This window comes from Palaemon carinicauda, chromosome 1, assembly GCF_036898095.1.
Source record: "Palaemon carinicauda isolate YSFRI2023 chromosome 1, ASM3689809v2, whole genome shotgun sequence".
NCBI lineage: Eukaryota > Metazoa > Arthropoda > Malacostraca > Decapoda > Palaemonidae > Palaemon > Palaemon carinicauda.
In genome coordinates, this window is record NC_090725.1 from 333,427,071 (window position 1) to 333,443,057 (window position 15,987).

The 15,987-nt window shown below is 49.5% G+C and overlaps 1 protein-coding gene across 3 annotated transcripts in view; it reads right to left on the reverse strand.

Annotated features, from left to right (window-relative positions):
* Window positions 1-3,614: 3,614 nt before the first annotated feature.
* LOC137658841 (tripartite motif-containing protein 3-like) overlaps window positions 3,615-15,987 on the reverse strand; it is a 416,367-nt gene continuing 403,994 nt past the window's right edge. For all 3 annotated transcript variants that reach the window (XM_068393943.1, XM_068393953.1, XM_068393934.1), the window contains one exon: window positions 3,615-5,082. In XM_068393943.1, the coding sequence (XP_068250044.1) occupies window positions 4,930-5,082 (153 nt within the window). In that variant the 3' untranslated portion in view covers window positions 3,615-4,929. The remainder of the gene's footprint in view (window positions 5,083-15,987) is intronic.

Below are 15,987 nucleotides of genomic sequence, written 5' to 3' on the forward strand. Positions count from 1 at the left end.
TCCTGCAGCAAGGGTTGTGTTTCTTTGGAACGTCCCAAACCAGTGATTGGAAGTCATAGTATCGCTGTGGGACTCGGCTGATATTGTATATCCAAATCTGCATGTGTGACTCAAAGCTTTACAATTTTGCCTTGCACAAGTTTAGTCGGGTTTAGTTTGTTGGGGTCTGATCACAGGTTTTGTGTTGATTCTTATTGGTCGGTGTTATGATTTTGGTATAGGGTCACCAATCGATTATTCAACTTTATCCCCATCTCCAGCAAGTACTCTGAAAAGATGCTTTATCATTTGCATCATGCAAGTGTTACAACTCGTCGTCGTCGTCGGCGCCCACTCGTGTCCGAGTATTGGGTTCTGTCGTTAGCCATCAGCCTCCTATCTGTGGGGTGGGTGCTTATATCTGATGTGGCTGTTAAGTCCTAGTCTGTGGTGGAAGAGTCGCGGACAGTGTTCACAAGGGAGGGTAGGTGGTGGGCGGGGCTGTTCTAATCGCTCTCTCCTTCTCCTCCTAGCCTCCTCATTTTGTCTCCTCCTCTCCTCGAAGTCCACGGTGCCATGGTGTACTGTACTCCTCCAGGTTTTCCTGTCCCTGGCTGTTTCTTCCCATGAGGAAGGATCGATGTCAGTTAGAGCCAGGGTGCGCTTTAGTTGATCATTATAGCGCATTTTCGGGGCTCCTCGTGGTCTGGTGCCTTGGGTCAGTTCTCCGTAGAATATTTTCTTTGGGAGCCTAGATGGATCCATCCTATGCACGTGTCCTATCCAGCGGAGGCGGTGGTGGATGATGGTGGCCTCCACGCTGGTCAGCGAGGCACGTTCTAAGACTTCAATGTTGGTGGTGTGGCTCTCCCAGGGGATTTTCAAGATCTGCCTCAGTTTCATTTGTTGGAAGCGTTCTAGGTTTTTAAGATCGTTTTTATATAGCGTCCATGTTTCACATGCATACAGGAGCGTGGAGAGGACTACTGCCTTGAACACCATTATTTTGGTGGTCATTGTCAGTGCGTGGTTGTTAAATACGCGGCAGTTGAGTCGGCCAAAGGCGGAGTTGGCTGCCCTGATCCTGTTCTCCACGTCCTTTTTGCTTGTGGGAGCTGATGTTAGGATGCGCCCTAGGTAGGAGAACTGGTCCACCTGTTCTAACGGTTGGTCATTCACTGTGGTGTTGAAGTTGGGGAGCATCAGTCCTGGTGGATGTTGGACGAGGGTCTTGGTTTTGTCTGTGTTGACTTGCATCCCAAAACGTTCGTAGGCAGAGTTGTATGCATCAGCTAACGACCGCAGGTCCTCTGCTGTCTGACCTGGGGTGGCATTGTCGTCAGCATACTGCAGTTCTCGCACTGCACACAAGGTGGTCTTGGTTCTGGCGCGGAGTCTAGCGAGGTTGAAAGCGCCTCCATCCATGCGGAAACGTAGGTCGACTGAGGGTGTGTCTGGGGGAATCTCGTTGAGCATTGCTGCGGTGTATAGCGAGAAACACGTTGGGGCCAGAACACAGCCCTGCTTCAGGCCGCCGTTGATGAGGAATGGGTCTGAAAGAGAGTTCTGGTGGCAGACTCTCCCAACCATTCCGTCATGGAGGGCACGCACCAGCTTGACAAAATCGGGTGGGCAGCCATATCTTTTGAGGACAGCCCACATGGCAGGTCGAGGTACTTTGTCGAAGGCCTTTTTCAAATCCCAGAAGATGAACATTATGGGCTGTTGTTGTTCGAGGCTCTTCTCTTGTAGTTGTCGCGCACAGAAGATCATGTCTATGGTCCCGTGGGAAGGTCGAAAGCCGCACTGGGACTCTGGCAGGACGTCTTCTGCGAGAAAAGGAGGCGGTCAAGGAGAATCCGAGCGAAAATCTTACTCGCGATGCTTAGTAGTGATATTCCCCGGTAGTTGTTACAACTAAGGAACTGGGAATTATGCTCCTCATGAAAGTTGTTCATGCCCATGAGGAGCTTCATGCAGGGGACTTTATTTCCTGGAGTGAGATGCGAGATGTTCGTGTCTGTTGTGCATGCCACTTGCGAGCCTTTGAGGCAAGTGAAAGACAAAAATCTCACAGATTGCACTTTGGGTAACCTTAGCAAGCTTTTCACATCTTATATACATTAGTCATTCCGAAGGATTGAAGGGATCTCCTTAGCTTGTCCAGAAATCATTGCCAAAACCCAGCTGCCTATGGTACTAGGTTCGAGTACTCTTCTATCTCTTCACAGGCGCTGTCTAGAGGTCATTATAATGACTGATGAATCTGTCTTGCTACAGCTCTACGTTGCTATCTTAAGAGGACTAGGCGCTTCGTGCCTGAGCTTCAAAGACTTTTCTTTCCACTGGTGGGATAAAGATATCCCAGAATGCTGTCCTGTTAGGTTCATGAAACGGTTGTTCTTATATCTCAGCCGCCAACAAAGGGGTTGGAAATCTAACTTAGTCAAGGGCTTACTAGGATATTGAGTCCACCTTAGCACTTGGGAAGAACCTGTCAGTGGTAAGGTATTAAAAGTAATATGCCGACACTGATTTCATTTACCTCCAGCAAGAGTATACCCAAAGATCCGTGGATAACTTTACCCTTGTTCCTCAGGTGGCTGCTCAAGAGGCTACGTAATAGCCTACCTTGCTCTCCTGCGAGCGACGGTGTGTCTCGTCTAAGATAGTGATTTCTGTTCAAGCCTAGAATGATTGGCCTTCTACCCTTTCCTTTCCTCCCCTCTCTTATGAGTGAAATTGTCATTGCCGTTATGAGCTGAACCGGATGTCAGGTGAAGGAGAGCTTCATAACTAAACCACCTTTCTTCTTAGATAAGATTTGTTAAGAAGCATCTTCCCCCTCCTCTAAGATTAAGGTGAGTAGGAATATTGTGTATTCAAACCCATTTCCTAGATGCACACATTGACATCCTAATGACCGATTTCTGGGTCTAACCTAACGCCAGTGAAATTAGCATGCTCAGACCATTTGAAGCTTTGGCAAGGGTCATCAACTTTGCTCACATACAGGACCAGGTACTTTGACATTCCTTTGGAAAGGTAAACCAACCAGATTTTGGTAGGAACTACCTCCTCACTTATCTTTTAAATGGATGGTTTGTATTTATGGGAACAAATGAAATTTTATTTGATTAGTTTTTCCTAGCCTAACAAACCAGTCCTTTAAGTTACACTTTCTACCTCATCCACATAACAAACCCAGGACTAAAGTCAAGTGTGTTTGGGGGAGCTTTTCTGCCTTCTGTTGGTAGTTATAACTACCTCGTTAAATCTTCAACAGCTGTTCCATCTTTGCTGAAGTCATACTCCTTTTAAAGTACTCAGGTTTGTGTAATAAGGAAAATATAAATTACTTGAAAAAATTCATGTTATTTATATGTTATTTTAATGTAGAGTTTAGTAAAGGAGTAGATTTGAATTTTTTTTTTAAGTTGAAAGTTGCATAATTGGCTTTTGGTCTGAAATATATTCATGATAGCTAATGAATTCATAGTATAAATATTACAACCATATTCCCCCCCCCCCCCCCAAAGGAAAAAAAACTATATTTTCCCTACCAAAAGCTGACCAGCTCCTCAAGAGGTAAAAGTTATAGATTTATTTCAAGGTAAAATCAGGGATACATGAAATAGTTTTCAGCCAAAATTTTATTGTGATTCTTTGCGACAAAAATCCTTTCAAGCAAACAAGAGTGCAATACACAAATAAAGAAAACAAAGGAAAAGAAAAATGTCACAAGGAGAAAACAAGGTGTTGCATAAGGACCAAATTATATATACAATCTATACATATCAGACTAGTATTTAATACACTTCTTAAATCTAGCAGACAGAGATCACAAAAAGCAACAGTTTTGATATAATCACTTTGTTAGGATAGTTTATGACAACATACATTTGTTTCAGTATACTGTCTTTTTTAGGCAATGGTTGTGGGAAGCTACCAGTATTTTTAAGTTTATTCATCAAGGTAAATCCTAATGTTTGATGATATTATAATACATTTAGCTTGCACCATAATTACATTTGTTGATAATATATGATTATACATTTAGTATCATTGTTTACAACCACTTATATACACAAAAACTAAACCTAATATGTCTGTTCAAGCAAAGAATATAGTCTTTTTACAAATTGAATAGGATTTTTTTTTTCTCTAAGGCAAAAAATAAGATATGACTAAACTTAATTACCAATGTTAAATAGAATTAAAGTTTACAATGTCTGAAAATTATATAAAAAAGGGGTTTAGCACATCTGTAGTTGTCCTGTGCCATCCTAACTGTTCATAAATGCAAGTTTCTTGCAAATTTCCATTAGCTCAGAAGCTTAGCAACTTAATAAAATGGCACTTTTACTGTGGTTTCTACATCTGTAGAAGCTAAACTTTCATTATTTCTATATGTAATTTTAGCACCAGAGCCATTAATATAGAGAGATTAAATGATTGAATTTACCTAAACAATGGCCCAAACTCATTACTTCACAAAAGCATATTATGGAGTGTTCAAGACTTTAAATAATTTCAGATAGTTATTTCATTGCTGTCATATTCACACATGTACACACACACACACACCCATGAGTTAATGTGGCACTGAACTATACTTTCAATAGTCTTAAGGCAATACATAGTACAATAGTACAAAAATATTGTCTATTATTAAGTGGAATGCTGAATGCATATACTGTATGCAAATTCAGTTACAAAAACTGAATATATCTAGTTGGGTAATAAAACTATTTCATACTACTCAATAATGACCTTCATGAAATCTTTTGATGTCTAAAAACAATACCTAGTTAACAAGAATAACACCTGCACTAATATCAATCCTATATCATAAAAGAGTAGTTTCAGCTCATGGAAGTAGTTATGAGGGTTACCTAGATCTTTCTTGTGGGAAAATATGGACATGAATTGGACTAATGTTAACAATAGCTACTGTAGGTATTTATACACTTTGAAACAATGATTGCCAGAGTCTGCAACAAATATCTGTCCATCAGGAGTAAGTGTCATGCCCTGCGGCCCATACAAAGGGTCGGCGAGGGTGTTGACATACGACAAGAAAGACCCCTGGGCGTCGAACACCTGAAATGAAAATAACAGTACAGTAGTTGCTTATATTAGATTTCCCCCATTCACCAGTATTTTCCAAACTTATTCGGTATATTTCTTAAACTGTGAATACAAAATGCTTTCCTCTTAGTTATAATTTGTTCTTACATGAATACAAACCGTTGTTCTTCAATGGAACAAAAATACAAACTATCTTCTTTGATAACAGTATGACTAAGGCAAAGCTGGAACAGCTGTTGAAATTTAACAAGGCAGTTTTAGCTATTGGCCCCATCCCCTGCACCTGTAGCTAGACACTTGATTTGGGCAACAAGCTGTACAGACATACTCTTGCTGCCTCCTCAATCTTGGCTGTTATCTTTTCAGTGAGCATTGGGAAGTGTGCAGATATGCCATTTTGTCCAGACAAACTTGGACAAAAATGTAATGGGTTTTCTCGAAATCTGCCATATTCACCGCCAAGTGTGTGGTTTATCTGATGGCATGACTGCTCACAGTCATCCCATTGGCCTCCACTGCAGTGGGTGCAGTTTGCTATGGAGGAGGTGGCGAAGGGATTCTTCGGTATCAGAGATGGCAACGCCTAAACTGAAGGCGAAAACGCTTTATACTGTATCTCCATTGTTTTGATACAAATACAAACCATCGTCCTTTAAGTAGAAGCAAGATCAGTGTCGCTGACCCGGTTGGGAAAAACTATATCATCCTGTGTGGAAGACTACTGCTAGTTTGAGGGAGAAGGGGATTAGCCCATTCTCCCGTATGGCCACATTCACCATTTTAGTCTGAACCATGGCCTTGATTGGTCGAGACACTTCCAGTGACCCCAAGCTAACCTTGCATTTTTTCCATCTGTGCCTTATTCTTGGTGTGTGTTTTGTCTTACATTATATATATATTTTTTTTCATGAAGCAGTCACACGAGATGCGGAAGTGCCCAGGCCGTAACGACCAATGGTGTGGCAAATTTATGAACCGTCGTGAAGTTGGCCCACACGCGACTTGTGCCCCATGCAGGGACCAGCAGTATTCTCAATTTTCTACATGCTTAGAATGCAAGGACTGTCCGAAGGAGCAATGGGTACAATACAGGAGGAGGAGAAAGAAGATGCAAGAGATCGCTCCCTTTTTAAGGCAGCAGTTAAAGTGGTCGATCCTATCCCTTATTCTCCATGTTCAGGGTTCATGTGTGTCCCCCTTCAGTACTGATAGAGGATTCAGGTTTGGATGCTGGCCCCCACACACCAACACGTGAAGTAACATGGACATGAGCAGGACATATGATGCATATGATTGACAATAGATGGACATTTAAGTATAACAGAATGGGTCCCTAGAGATTGTAAAAGACGCAGAGTAAGGAAGAGAAGACAATGGATCGACCAACTAGAAAATTTTGTAGCCGTAGACTGGCACAGAAAGGCCATAAACAGATGCAAGTGGAAGGTGATGTCTGTGCCCTTTCTTCTGCAGTGGACTAGTAACGGATGATGATGATGATGATGAACTTGACTGAGACTGCCTGTGGTGTCCCCTTCAGTGCAAGAGAAGGCGCTCAAGTTGGTTTGGTCTTCTTTCAGCCTTCAGAGTTTTTTCTGGAGCAGATCAGGGGTGGCGATTCTGTGGAGGAAGCTACACCGGTGGAAGAACCAGCTTCCCTTAGTGTGGGAATCAAGACCAGGTCTCCTGAAAACAGCAAGAAAATAAAGATTTTTCCCAGGGAAGAGATGTCTGGACCCTGGGTCAATCACCGATTCATGGTGAAAAGGAAAAGAATGAGAGCTTCTTGGGAGTTGCAGAAAAGTACCCAGTACAACCCTAGCCTCTTGGGTGTTGCAGACTAATGTAAAGTTTTCCTCCATTTGTCCAAGAACTTGGTAAGCAAGAGAGAGAGAGCCAGGTTATCCTCTTCGCGGGGGGAATTGCCTAGAAGCAATCTTTTTCTCCACGCACCACTAAGGATTACAATAGTGCCCCATTCCAAATTTCCTTTCCTCTCTCTCAAGAGGCAGAACATCAGTCCAGAGGGATGATTAAGATGCATCCATTCTTCCTACTATCTTCTCCGTAACATCATTTATTTCATCTCCCAGTGGAAGCCATGGAGCATCGAAGAAGCCTTCCAGTCTAGTCCAGACACATTACGAGGACGTGTAGAAGCACCCCATGCAAGAAGGAATGCCAATGTGAGGAGGACTCCAGTTATCCTTAAGGCACTGGACTGAGTGCGAGTATCACCCAGCTTTAGAGATGCGCACAACGAGCTGAAAAGGAAGACTACCGAAGACGGCAGTGAGAACACTTCCAAGGGCTGAAGAAGGACCTTCCCTAATTGTCTACTTGAGGTCTTCTAGGTCGAGCAAGGAGAGATTATTCGTCTCCAAAGAATTAGAAGGGAAGGATTGCTGTAACTATGCCAGGGCTGATCCTAGCCCCCATACACCAACACGTGGAATTAAAGCTGAAGTAACATGAACATGAGCAGGACATATGATGCATATGACTGACAATAGATAAATAGTATAACAGAATGGGTCCCTAGTGATTATAAAAGATGCAGAGGAAGGAAGAGAAAACAATGGATTGACGAACTAGAAAATTTTGTGGACGTGGACTGGCACAGAAAGGCCATAAACAGATGCAAGTGGAAGGACATGTCAGAGGCATTCTTCTGCAGTGGACTAGTAACGGATGATGATGATGACGATGAACTCAACTGAGACTGCCTGTGGTGTCCCCTTCAGTGCAAGAGAAGGTGCTCAAATTGGTTTAGTCTTCTCTCGGCCTTCAGAGTTGTTTCTGGACTACATCAGGGCTGGCGGTTCTGTGGAGGAAGCTGCACAGGTGGAAAAGCCAGCTTCCTTTAGTGAGGGAATCAAGACCAGGTCTCCTGAGAAGAGCGAGAAAAAAATAAGTTTTATTTTCCAGGGAAGTGATGTCTGGACCCTGGGTCAATCACCGCTTCATGGTGATGAGGAAAAGAATGCGAGCTTCTTTGGTGTTGCAGAAGAGGACCCAGTACAACCCTGGCTTCTTTGGTGTTGCAGACGAGAGTACCCAGTGCAACCCTGGCTTCTTTGGTGTTGCAGACGAGAGTACCCAGTGCAACCCTGCCTTCTTTGGTGTTGCAGACGAGAGTACCCCGTGCAACCGTGGCTTCTTCGGTGTTGCAGACGAGAGTACCCAGTGCAACCGTGACTTCTTCGGTGTTGCAGACCAGAGTACCCAGTGCAACCGTGGCTTCTTCGGTGTTGCAGACCAGAGTACCCAGTGCAACCCTGGCTTCTTCGGTGCTGCAGACGAGAGTACCCAGTGCAACCCTGGCTTCTTCGGTGCTGCAGACGAGAGTACCCAGTGCAACCCTGGCTAATTCGGTGCTGCAGACGAGAGTACCCAGTGCAACCCTGGCTAATTCGGTGCTGCAGACGAGAGTACCCAGTGCAACGCTGGCTTCTTCGGTGCTGCAGACGAGAGTACCCAGTGCAACGCTGGCTTCTTCGGTGCTGCAGACGAGAGTACCCAGTGCAACCCTGGCTTCTTCGGTGCTGCAGACGAGAGTACCCAGTGCAACCCTGGCTTCTTCGGTGCTGCAGACGAGAGTACCCAGTGCAACCCTGGCTTCTTCGGTGCTGCAGACGAGAGTACCCAGTGCAACCCTGGCTTCTTCGGTGCTGCAGACGAGAGTACCCAGTGCAACCCTGGCTTCTTCGGTGCTGCAGACGAGAGTACCCAGTGCAACCCTGGCTTCTTCGGTGCTGCAGACGAGAGTACCCAGTGCAAACCTGGCTTCTTCGGTGCTGCAGACGAGAGTACCCAGTGCAACCCTGGCTTCTTCGGTGCTGCAGACGAGAGTACCCAGTGCAACCCTGGCTTCTTCGGTGCTGCAGACGAGAGTACCCAGTGCAACCCTGGCTTCTTCGGTGCTGCAGACGAGAGTACCCAGTGCAACCCTGGCTTCTTCGGTGCTGCAGACGAGAGTACCCAGTGCAACCCTGGCTTCTTCGGTGCTGCAGACGAGAGTACCCAGTGCAACCCTGGCTTCTTCGGTGCTGCAGACGAGAGTACCCAGTGCAACCCTGGCTTCTTCGGTGCTGCAGACGAGAGTACCCAGTGCAACCCTGGCTAATTCGGTGCTGCAGACGAGAGTACCCAGTGCAACCGTGGCTTCTTCGGTGCTGCAGACGAGAGTACCCAGTGCAACCCTGGCTAATTCGGTGCTGCAGACGAGAGTACCCAGTGCAACCCTGGCTAATTCGGTGCTGCAGACGAGAGTACCCAGTGCAACGCTGGCTTCTTCGGTGCTGCAGACGAGAGTACCCAGTGCAACGCTGGCTTCTTCGGTGCTGCAGACGAGAGTACCCAGTGCAACCCTGGCTTCTTCGGTGCTGCAGACGAGAGTACCCAGTGCAACCCTGGCTTCTTCGGTGCTGCAGACGAGAGTACCCAGTGCAACCCTGGCTTCTTCGGTGCTGCAGACGAGAGTACCCAGTGCAACCCTGGCTTCTTCGGTGCTGCAGACGAGAGTACCCAGTGCAACCCTGGCTTCTTCGGTGCTGCAGACGATTGTACCCAGTGCAACCCTGGCTTCTTCGGTGCTGCAGACGAGAGTACTCAGCGCAACCCTGGCTTCTTCGGTGCTGCAGACGAGAGTAACCAGCGCAACCCTGGCTTCTTCGGTGCTGCAGACGAGAGTAACCAGCGCAACCCTGGCTTCTTCGGTGCTGCAGACGAGAGTAACCAGCGCAACCCTGGCTTCTTCGGTGCTGCAGACGAGAGTAACCAGCGCAACCCTGGCTTCTTCGGTGCTGCAGACGAGAGTAACCAGCGCAACCCTGGCTTCTTTGGTGCTGCAGACGAGAGTACCCAGTGCTACCCTGGCTTCTTCGGTGCTGCAGACGACCCTGGCTTCTTCGGTGCTGCAGACGAGAGTACCCAGTGCAACCCTGGCTTCTTCGGTGCTGCAGACGAGAGTACCCAGTGCAACCGTGGCTTCTTCGGTGCTGCAGACGAGAGTACCCAGTGCAACCGTGGCTTCTTCGGTGTTGCAGACGAGAGTACCCAGTGCAACCGTGGCTTCTTCGGTGTTGCAGACGAGAGTACCCAGTGCAACCGTGGCTTCTTCGGTGCTGCAGACGAGAGTACCCAGTGCAACCGTGGCTTCTTCGGTGCTGCAGACGAGAGTACCCAGTGCAACCGTGGCTTCTTCGGTGCTGCAGACGAGAGTACCCAGTGCAACCGTGGCTTCTTCGGTGCTGCAGACGAGAGTACCCAGTGCAACCGTGGCTTCTTCGGTGCTGCAGACGAGAGTACCCAGTGCAACCGTGGCTTCTTCGGTGCTGCAGACGAGAGTACCCAGTGCAACCGTGGCTTCTTCGGTGCTGCAGACGAGAGTACCCAGTGCAACCGTGGCTTCTTCGGTGCTGCAGACGAGAGTACCCAGTGCAACCGTGGCTTCTTCGGTGCTGCAGACGAGAGTACCCAGTGCAACCGTGGCTTCTTCGGTGCTGCAGACGAGAGTACCCAGTGCAACCGTGGCTTCTTCGGTGCTGCAGACGAGAGTACCCAGTGCAACCGTGGCTTCTTCGGTGCTGCAGACGAGAGTACCCAGTGCAACCGTGGCTTCTTCGGTGCTGCAGACGAGAGTACCCAGTGCAACCGTGGCTTCTTCGGTGCTGCAGACGAGAGTACCCAGTGCAACCGTGGCTTCTTCGGTGCTGCAGACGAGAGTACCCAGTGCAACCGTGGCTTCTTCGGTGCTGCAGACGAGAGTACCCAGTGCAACCGTGGCTTCTTCGGTGCTGCAGACGAGAGTACCCAGTGCAACCGTGGCTTCTTCGGTGTTGCAGACGAGAGTACCCAGTGCAACCGTGGCTTCTTCGGTGTTGCAGACGAGAGTACCCAGTGCAACCGTGGCTTCTTCGGTGTTGCAGACGAGAGTACCCAGTGCAACCGTGGCTTCTTCGGTGTTGCAGACGAGAGTACCCAGTGCAACCGTGGCTTCTTCGGTGCTGCAGACGAGAGTACCCAGTGCAACCGTGGCTTCTTCGGTGTTGCAGACGAGAGTACCCAGTGCAACCCTGGCTTCTTCGGTGCTGCAGACGAGAGTAACCAGCGCAACCCTGGCTTCTTCGGTGCTGCAGACGAGAGTAACCAGCGCAACCCTGGCTTCTTCGGTGCTGCAGACGAGAGTAACCAGCGCAACCCTGGCTTCTTCGGTGCTGCAGACGAGAGTAACCAGCGCAACCCTGGCTTCTTTGGTGCTGCAGACGAGAGTACCCAGTGCTACCCTGGCTTCTTCGGTGCTGCAGACGACCCTGGCTTCTTCGGTGCTGCAGACGAGAGTACCCAGTGCAACCCTGGCTTCTTCGGTGCTGCAGACGAGAGTACCCAGTGCAACCGTGGCTTCTTCGGTGCTGCAGACGAGAGTACCCAGTGCAACCGTGGCTTCTTCGGTGCTGCAGACGAGAGTACCCAGTGCAACCGTGGCTTCTTCGGTGCTGCAGACGAGAGTACCCAGTGCAACCGTGGCTTCTTCGGTGCTGCAGACGAGAGTACCCAGTGCAACCGTGGCTTCTTCGGTGCTGCAGACGAGAGTACCCAGTGCAACCGTGGCTTCTTCGGTGCTGCAGACGAGAGTACCCAGTGCAACCGTGGCTTCTTCGGTGCTGCAGACGAGAGTACCCAGTGCAACCGTGGCTTCTTCGGTGCTGCAGACGAGAGTACCCAGTGCAACCGTGGCTTCTTCGGTGCTGCAGACGAGAGTACCCAGTGCAACCGTGGCTTCTTCGGTGCTGCAGACGAGAGTACCCAGTGCAACCGTGGCTTCTTCGGTGCTGCAGACGAGAGTACCCAGTGCAACCGTGGCTTCTTCGGTGCTGCAGACGAGAGTACCCAGTGCAACCGTGGCTTCTTCGGTGCTGCAGACGAGAGTACCCAGTGCAACCGTGGCTTCTTCGGTGCTGCAGACGAGAGTACCCAGTGCAACCGTGGCTTCTTCGGTGCTGCAGACGAGAGTACCCAGTGCAACCGTGGCTTCTTCGGTGCTGCAGACGAGAGTACCCAGTGCAACCGTGGCTTCTTCGGTGCTGCAGACGAGAGTACCCAGTGCAACCGTGGCTTCTTCGGTGCTGCAGACGAGAGTACCCAGTGCAACCGTGGCTTCTTCGGTGCTGCAGACGAGAGTACCCAGTGCAACCGTGGCTTCTTCGGTGCTGCAGACGAGAGTACCCAGTGCAACCGTGGCTTCTTCGGTGCTGCAGACGAGAGTACCCAGTGCAACCGTGGCTTCTTCGGTGCTGCAGACGAGAGTACCCAGTGCAACCGTGGCTTCTTCGGTGCTGCAGACGAGAGTACCCAGTGCAACCGTGGCTTCTTCGGTGCTGCAGACGAGAGTACCCAGTGCAACCGTGGCTTCTTCGGTGCTGCAGACGAGAGTACCCAGTGCAACCGTGGCTTCTTCGGTGCTGCAGACGAGAGTACCCAGTGCAACCGTGGCTTCTTCGGTGCTGCAGACGAGAGTACCCAGTGCAACCGTGGCTTCTTCGGTGCTGCAGACGAGAGTACCCAGTGCAACCGTGGCTTCTTCGGTGCTGCAGACGAGAGTACCCAGTGCAACCGTGGCTTCTTCGGTGCTGCAGACGAGAGTACCCAGTGCAACCGTGGCTTCTTCGGTGCTGCAGACGAGAGTACCCAGTGCAACCGTGGCTTCTTCGGTGCTGCAGACGAGAGTACCCAGTGCAACCGTGGCTTCTTCGGTGCTGCAGACGAGAGTACCCAGTGCAACCGTGGCTTCTTCGGTGCTGCAGACGAGAGTACCCAGTGCAACCGTGGCTTCTTCGGTGCTGCAGACGAGAGTACCCAGTGCAACCGTGGCTTCTTCGGTGCTGCAGACGAGAGTACCCAGTGCAACCGTGGCTTCTTCGGTGCTGCAGACGAGAGTACCCAGTGCAACCGTGGCTTCTTCGGTGCTGCAGACGAGAGTACCCAGTGCAACCGTGGCTTCTTCGGTGCTGCAGACGAGAGTACCCAGTGCAACCGTGGCTTCTTCGGTGCTGCAGACGAGAGTACCCAGTGCAACCGTGGCTTCTTCGGTGCTGCAGACGAGAGTACCCAGTGCAACCGTGGCTTCTTCGGTGCTGCAGACGAGAGTACCCAGTGCAACCGTGGCTTCTTCGGTGCTGCAGACGAGAGTACCCAGTGCAACCGTGGCTTCTTCGGTGCTGCAGACGAGAGTACCCAGTGCAACCGTGGCTTCTTCGGTGCTGCAGACGAGAGTACCCAGTGCAACCGTGGCTTCTTCGGTGCTGCAGACGAGAGTACCCAGTGCAACCGTGGCTTCTTCGGTGCTGCAGACGAGAGTACCCAGTGCAACCGTGGCTTCTTCGGTGCTGCAGACGAGAGTACCCAGTGCAACCGTGGCTTCTTCGGTGCTGCAGACGAGAGTACCCAGTGCAACCGTGGCTTCTTCGGTGCTGCAGACGAGAGTACCCAGTGCAACCGTGGCTTCTTCGGTGCTGCAGACGAGAGTACCCAGTGCAACCGTGGCTTCTTCGGTGCTGCAGACGAGAGTACCCAGTGCAACCGTGGCTTCTTCGGTGCTGCAGACGAGAGTACCCAGTGCAACCGTGGCTTCTTCGGTGCTGCAGACGAGAGTACCCAGTGCAACCGTGGCTTCTTCGGTGCTGCAGACGAGAGTACCCAGTGCAACCGTGGCTTCTTCGGTGCTGCAGACGAGAGTACCCAGTGCAACCGTGGCTTCTTCGGTGCTGCAGACGAGAGTACCCAGTGCAACCGTGGCTTCTTCGGTGCTGCAGACGAGAGTACCCAGTGCAACCGTGGCTTCTTCGGTGCTGCAGACGAGAGTACCCAGTGCAACCGTGGCTTCTTCGGTGCTGCAGACGAGAGTACCCAGTGCAACCCTGGCTTCTTCGGTGTTGCAGACGAGTACTCACCCAGTACAACCCTGGCTTCTTTGGTGTTGCAGACAAGTACCCAGTACAACTCTAGCCTTGTGGGTGTTGCAGACAAGTACCCAGTACAACTCTAGCCTTGTGGATGTTGCAGACTAATGCCAAGTTTTCCTCCATTTGTCCAAGAACCTAGCAAGCAAGAGAAAGAGCGCCATGGTATCCTCATCACGGGCGGAATTGCCTTGAAGCAATCTTTTCTCCACGCACCACTAAGGATTAGAGTAGTGCTCGATTCCAAATCTATTTTGCTCTCTCTCAAGAGGCAGAACGTCAGTCCAGAGGGATGAATAAGACGCATCTATGCTTCCTACCCCATGGTGCTTATCTTCTCCGTATCAACATTCCTTTCGTCTCCCAGTGGAAGGGATGGAGCGTCGAAGAGGAGTTTGTCTAGTCCAGACATATTACAAGGACGTGTAGAAGCACCCCATACAAGAAGGAATGCCAATGTGAGGAGGGCTCCAGTTCTCCTTAAGGCACTGGACTGAGTGCGAGTATCACCCAGCTACAGTGAGATGCGGACAACGCGCTGAAAAGGAAGACTACCAAAGACGGCAATGAGAACACTTCCAAGGGCAGAAGAAAGGACCTCTTCTAATTGCCTACTTAGCCAGAGGTCTTCATCTAGGTCAAGCAAGGACAGATTATTCGCCTCCAAAGAATTAGAAGGGAAGGATTGCTTTAACTACACCAGGGCCTGATCCTAGCCCCCACACACCGACACGTGGAATTAAAGGTGAAGTACCATGGACATGAGCAGGACATATGATGCATATGACTGACAATAGATGGACATTAAGTATAACAGAATGGGTCCCTAGAGATTGTAAAAGATGCAGAGGAAGTAAGAGAAGACGGTGGATCGAAGAACTAGAAAGAGAGCCAGCTTCCCTGTGTGGGAATCAAGACCAGGTCTCCTGAGAAGAGTGAGAAGATAAGTTTTTTTTTTTCCCAGGGAAGAGATGTCTGGATCCTGGGTTAATCACTGCTGCATGGTGAAGAGGAAAAGAATGGGAGCTGCTTTGGTGTTGCAGACGAGTACCCAGTACAACCCTGGCTTCTTTGGTGTTGCAGACGAGTACCCAGCACAACCCTGGCTTCTTTGGAGTTGCAGACGAGTACCCAGTACAACCCTGGCTTCTTTGGTGTTGCTGACAAGTACCCAGTACAACCCTGGCTTCTTTGGTGTTACAGACGAGTACCCAGTACAACCCTAGCCTCTTGGGTGTTGCAAACTAATGCCAAGTTTTCCTCCATTTGTCCAAGAACCTAGCAAGCAAGAGAAAGAGAGCCAGGGTATCCTCTTCGCAGGCGGAATTGCCTAGAAGCAATATTTTCTCCACGCACCACTAAGGATTAGAGTACTGTAGTGCTTGATTCCAAATTTATTTTGCTCTCTCTCAAGAGGCAGAACGTCAGTCCAGAGGGATGAATAAGATGCATTTATGCTTCCTACCCCTTTGAGCATATTTTCTCCGTATCATTTCTTTCATTTCCCAGTGGAAGGGATGGAGCGACGAAGAAGCATTCCAGTCTAGTCCAGACACATTACGAGAACACGTGTAGAAGCACCCCGTGCAAGAAGGAACGCCAATTTGAGGAGGGCTCCAGTTCTCCTTATGGCAGTGGACTGAGTGCGAGTATCACCCAGCTTCGGAGAGATGCGGAAAACGCGCTGAAAAGGAAGACTACCAAAGACGGCAGCAAGTTCACTTCCAAGGGCGGAAGAAAGGACCTCCCCTAATTGCCTACTTGGTCAAAGGTCTTCATCTAGGTCTAGTAAGGAGAGATTATTTGCCTCCAAAGAATTAGAAGGGAAGGATTGTTCTAACTACACCAGGGCCTGATCTTCAGAGTGGAAGGCCTCCAAGAAGCTTCATGGAATGCGCCCTAAGGGATGAAGAACCTGGGGGTAGCCGACTGGACTTTTATGTCGCCAGCTTATTAT